Source organism: Schistocerca cancellata, chromosome 4 (assembly GCF_023864275.1).
Source record: "Schistocerca cancellata isolate TAMUIC-IGC-003103 chromosome 4, iqSchCanc2.1, whole genome shotgun sequence".
In the NCBI taxonomy this organism is placed as follows: Eukaryota; Metazoa; Arthropoda; class Insecta; order Orthoptera; family Acrididae; genus Schistocerca; species Schistocerca cancellata.
Genome location: NC_064629.1, coordinates 857,886,003 through 857,892,002, shown reverse-complemented (window position 1 = coordinate 857,892,002; position 6,000 = coordinate 857,886,003). Strand labels below are relative to the sequence as shown.

At 34.1% G+C, this 6,000-nt stretch overlaps 1 protein-coding gene across 1 annotated transcript in view; it reads right to left on the bottom strand.

Moving 5' to 3' along the window:
• Window positions 1-3,342: 3,342 nt before the first annotated feature.
• Window positions 3,343-6,000, bottom strand: part of LOC126184476 (ankyrin repeat domain-containing protein 7-like) — a 223,190-nt gene continuing 220,532 nt past the window's right edge. The window contains exons 5-7 of the mRNA XM_049926868.1: window positions 3,783-3,875; window positions 3,472-3,660; window positions 3,343-3,369 (exon numbers count right to left, since the gene is read on the bottom strand). Coding sequence (XP_049782825.1) covers window positions 3,343-3,369; window positions 3,472-3,660; window positions 3,783-3,875 — 309 coding nt within the window. The remainder of the gene's footprint in view (window positions 3,370-3,471; window positions 3,661-3,782; window positions 3,876-6,000) is intronic.

Below are 6,000 nucleotides of genomic sequence, written 5' to 3'. Positions count from 1 at the left end.
AAACAGCTGCACAGTTATCCCAAATATTGGAGGAAGAAATAATAAGTGTTCCATTGCACACCCAAAAGATTAAATATTCTATCCACTCAGAAAATGTCAAGAAAAATGTCCTACACAAAGTTTCTAAGAGTATAGTTAGATTATAGTTTAAGATAGGGAAAAATTTTTGAACTACCAAACAAAAGGCTCAATTATAGCCTAAGAAGGCTTGGGCAGTATTTTAAGGTTGGAAAGGCACTATGTGCCATTTATGCAAATGTGCATAGCCCTCTAATTGTATGATGTGCTGTTCTGGGCCAATTGTAGGTTTGCAAAACAATCATTGATGTCTGTGTTTCATGAAATCACACAGAGAAATTACAGCATCAAACAATCAAGTTGGTGGAAACTTTTACAATAAAATTCATCTACCATCTTTACAGCATGTTAATTATAATACTGTACATTTGACAGTCGCAGCTTCATTATCAGGGCTTTCCGTTGTTATGTAAGTACCTGGACTGAGATGTAAACACACCATAGATGCTTACTTCCAAATTTGTTATATTTCTTTTGTATATGAGATCACAATGAAGCAACCTCTTCTTCAACATTCACAAGGTTTTGGACAGTGAAGCAAGAGGTTGAAAAATTTCTGATGGAGGATTTCTCTCAAATTTTCTTGTCCAGATTGGTGCTGTGATAACTGAGACACACATTAATGGCTGTTCAGTGACTGTGTGTGTGTGTGTGTGTGTGTGTGTGTGTGTGTGTATTTGAACACACAGATATCATTGCTGCTATTGAAACCTGGTACCCCCTTGTTTGAATGTAAGGCTACTGTCAGATTGGATTAAACATTTCCTTGACACAATGGCCCTGAAAATTTATACTCATGGAAGCGGCAGACCTGATTTTCTGCTACCTTATTTCACACAGTTAATACTCCAAGTTTAGGTAGCACACCACATTCAATTATATGAGCAGACAAGGAAGGTTTTTGGACAATTTGAAAGAAATGTGCTTCATTTTGGTTAAGCATCTCCAAAATATATTTATAGTGTGATCCTTTTATGAGGGAGTTGCTTGGTTTTATGCTCTTACAACTTGTTCATGTACTACAGCAAAGTAGTAATAGCTCCATAAATATTAGTTTGTGTAGAAAATGTCTGCCTACTTAGCTGAGTGGTAACGTGCTTGCCTACCATGCAGTAGGCCTACATTCGATTCCCGGCAAGGTTGGGGATTTTCTCAACTCACGGACTGGTTGTTGTGTTGTCCTGTTGTCCTCATCATCATTTCATTCTCATGACCGGTACGCATGTCGCCCATTGTGGCATCAACTGAAATATGACTTGCACTTGGCGGCTGGACTTCCCCACATAGGGGCCTCCCAGCCAACAACACCACACACTCATTTGATTTTTTGTGTAGGAAATGGTACATAACATTTTGATTCCCTTTCAGCATTATCTGTACATTTATTATGTGCATACATCAAAAAATCACCTTTTGTATGAGATGTGTGAGAATATTGTATTGTAATATTTTCATGAATTATTATTATTATTATTATTATTATAAATCTTCATTAATTTACTCCTATCCCAATTCTGTTCCTGGCATATATCATTCAATAAGAAACAGTGTTACTTATGAAAACAGCCATCTGACATATAAACTTTGCAATAACCACACCTCATCTTTGCTAGTGGGCAGGATGATGGGCAGACACCTTTCCTGTATCAACAGCCAGTGCCAAACTGTGGTGAAGCTCAAATTGGACTACCCAGATGTACAACATGTGTTGCCTATCCAGCAGCTGCTTCCTAACTCATATCATCTGGATCACTCCTTCTCTGAATTTCCCACCATCAAGACACTTGACTCTACATTTCTTACTACACCTTGCTTGAGGGCAAGATGAAATTTTCTCAAATTGGTATAGAGAAAGCATTGATTCAATGAAATTTTGCTTTTTCTATGTTGGCATATTTTGCATACTAATGTAAAATACATGTCAGCTTTTTCTGTGTAGTAGTTTCATTTATATGACTCTTTAAAGTATCACTGTGCATATTTCATTCAAGTGAATAAATTGAGGTATGGTGCTATCCTTAAAAGTCTTGCTTTTGATTGTTTATCACCATTGTTAATTTGTCTAAACCTGTTGAGAGGTAATAAGGGGTCTGATCTTTTATAGTAATCAGTTTAGAAATGTGTGGCTGAATTCAAACACACCAACACCTCTATTGGAGAAAATCTGTTTATGGACGCCCAAAAACTGCTGTGTTATTGGTAGAGATCAGCAGTGAATGCATTACTCTTAACAATGAAGTTTATTGCAGTCAAATGATCACATAATTTTTTAATAGTTAGGTGATTCCAACTAAGTCATTCTCATCAGTAATTAAAGAACTGACATGAGCATTTGAGAGCAATAAACTATATTTTAAATTCTATGTAAATTTTCTGGACCATGTGTATCAAAAAGTATGAAAAATGACTCAAATTTCATAAGATAATAAACAACAAATCTCATCTGGACAATGTACCTGCACAAAAATGTGCCAAAAGCATGGTAAAACTGACAGATAAAAAGTGTTAGCTGTGGGAAAATCCACCCTCTCTACCAGATTTCTTACCCTCTGACTTTCAGCTATTCACACATGTAGAGAACTTAATGACTGGAAACATTATGGGTATTCTACAGACTCTCTGCAATAAACCAAACTCTGAGACATGAAAAAATTAACCTTTTACATAGAAAAACAGACAGGTAGAGAACATTTCCCCTTGTCCTCATATATTTTCAATTTCAGTATCTTCCTGGGAGTGCCCACCCTAGACCATCAACTATGCTGTATAATGCATAGCTTGCTACTGACTTTACTTGCAGCTATGGAAACTATCATCCTTTATATATTTGCTACCATCCTCATCTACTGTTTCAACCTACTCTTCCTGCTGCCTTATGTTCACACTTGCTTGTTCACTTTCACTTCACTCGTATAGACTGAGACAAGTAGTTGTCTGAGGCATAATGCAAGTTTGGAAGCTAACACATGGTCATTAATGTACTGTTTGTGTGCTTATGGTTTATGCACTATGAAATACTTCATCATTAAGGTGAGTGGTTGTCTTTACTCATACCATTGTTTATCTTTCAGTATAAGTTGTTGATTATCACATTCATCTCCTTTATGTGTGATTCCCATGATACATACATAGACAAAATTGCCCTTACTTGCAAATACTCAAAAACAGTTGCAGATAAAATATTAGGTAATTTCCTTGTAACAGCAACTTTTGTTTCTTGGAAAGAATTCTACACTAATACCAAAACTCATAAACAATATTTTGTTATCCCACAATGGTAGGCAAGATAAACTTGAAAATGAATAACTCCACATTTTAAATAAGTCTAGACCCCAAGAATTAAATTGTATAACAGAAAATATATAATATGTTAATTTTTAAAATGATAAGTACATTGTGGTCATCCATGACACCAGACTGTATGAAATCCCAGCTACGAGGTGGCTTACAGGGTGGTGGAATAATGCAGGACCTGGGAGAATCCTCCTCACGTCTCTCAGTTGCTCTTAAATCTTTGCCACTCTCTTCACTTATTTCATCATCAGATGGCTGCACAAATTCCTGAAGTTCCAAAGATGGGCTCTGGAAAGAAACATAATAAGTACTGCAGAAGTAAATTCTTTATGCTCTTTGGACATTTCTGAAAAAGTACTGTTATTCATTATATAAATTATCTGGAGCATCATGTAAAGAACTACACTAACTTGTGACTTATCACACAATTCTTGCAGTTTGTTTTCATTCAAGATGTTATGAGCTTCATGAGTCTCTGTTCCATCATCTTTGAATGTGGTGCACTGAAATAAATAAGTCACAGTTCAAACTTACAGTTCAGTTATCAGTTAAATAATAAATATTTATGGTCAAGTGACTTTAAATGGGAAATCATTAAACCAACAATAAAAAAGAAAAGAATGTTTGAAGTGTGTTATTAAATAAGCTAAAATCTTCATATACGGTACCTTTCAGGTTCATAAGAAATTTGGCACATTTGCATTCTAATTATTTGTCACTTGGGTTGATGATAATGGTAGGATTATAGGTGCTCAGCGTCATGGTCTTTTATTATTATTATTATTATTATTATTATTATTAGTAGTAGTAGTAGTAGTAGTAGTAGTATTAGCAAGCTTTACTAGCTCATAACGCAATTTTTTGCCAGGTATTTCTATTTTGGCATTTAATTTTCCAATGCATCACATGTAAGATTTTCATATTTTTTCTGATGTTGTCAAAGTAATGTAGTCTTAGTCTTCCAAGAGGTCTTCTTCATTGAGTATGTTCTGTACATAACTGACAGATTTCTGTTCTTCTGAAGCTCTAAGCTCATGTCCAATCCAATGAAGTCATCTAACTTTAATTTTGCTTACAATTTCTGGTTCTCCACACAGGTCATGCATTTCTTTTTTTGTTAATATCTCCATTCTGCTGTCTTCTTACCTTGAATCCTGCCACATATGTTTCTCAAAATTTTTCTTCCAAAAACTCTTAATTTTACTTCTTATGAGTTTGCTAATGTCAATGTCTGACAAAGATATATCACCATAAGTATGGTAATTGTTTTACGGACATGAATCTTTGAATTTCCTGTAATAAGTTTGCTTTTTAATATTTCCAATCATTCAGAATAACATCTATCAGTGTTTTGTAGTCTATTATTTATTTTTTCTCTAACACTGTTGTCTGTAGTTAGCGAGGTTTCGAGATAAGTAAACTTAGTTACTGTTTCAATTTTCTTTGCACCAATATTAAAGGTATGATTTAATTTAATTTGCAATGAGACAATGAAAAATTTGGTTTTACTGTTATTAATTTCTATTCCTGTTCTTTGTAACCTGTTGCACAATATTGTGGTGAGTGGATTAATTTCTTGTTAATTTTCTCCTCAGATTACAATGACATCTGCATATCCCAGTATGTTACAATTGTGCTCTGGCATTGTCACAAGTTGTGATTATTTTATTTTCCTAATGATCTCCTCTATAATGAGGTTGAAAAGTGATTGGTGATAAAGCATCTCCCTGTTTGACTACAGAAGTAACATAGAACAATTCCAAGAGACTGTCTCGTACTTTAACTCCAAAGTTTAAATGCACACTTTTATCAGTGTTAAAAATAAATTAAAAAAAAAAGGATCTGCGCTTCCTGAGAATATGCAAATTTTGTTTCGTAAAATGAAAGCATTATAAACTGTTGAACTATCTCTTTTAAAACCACCTTGTACATCATCAGTAACTTCTTACAGATATGGTTGCTGCCTTGATAAAATTTTTGTAAGTGTTTTATATGCAGAGTTGAGTAATGACATTTCACTGTAGTTGTTGCTGATAGATGGGTCTTATTTTTTTTATATATTGTGTGAATTAAAAAATCTTTCCAGTCTTATGGAATTTGATCTTCTTTCCAAATCTTGACATTCAAATTATGTAATTTTCCTAGTCTAGGCATATTCCTTATTTTCGAGATTCAGGTGTGTATTGGGTCCCTGCCAGCTGCTTTACATGTTTTTAATCTCTGCACACTTTGTTTCAGTTCTTGGAGAGAGGGTTTGTCAATCAGTAATTAGGCAGATTATATTTGTAATGTTTTGTTGTTTAATACGACTATTATTATTTAGTAGTGCTTCAACATAGCATTTCCATCTGTATTAAATTTTGTTGGTTCTGTTATCAGTTTCCCAATAACATATTTCCTGTTTGTATATACTCAGAAAACACCTCTGATGTCTGTCCTATCATTTCTATTTTATTCAAAACTTCCTTGGCTGAATCCCTCTTTTCCTTTCTTATTAAAGTACAACAAGCTTTTTGTTCTTGGGTAAAGATGGATTTGCTCTGATCATTTGGATTTTGCTAGAATTTTATTCTTGCTATCTTTCTATCACTAACAGTTTTAGTTCAGTCCTTCTTAAACCATATGTTC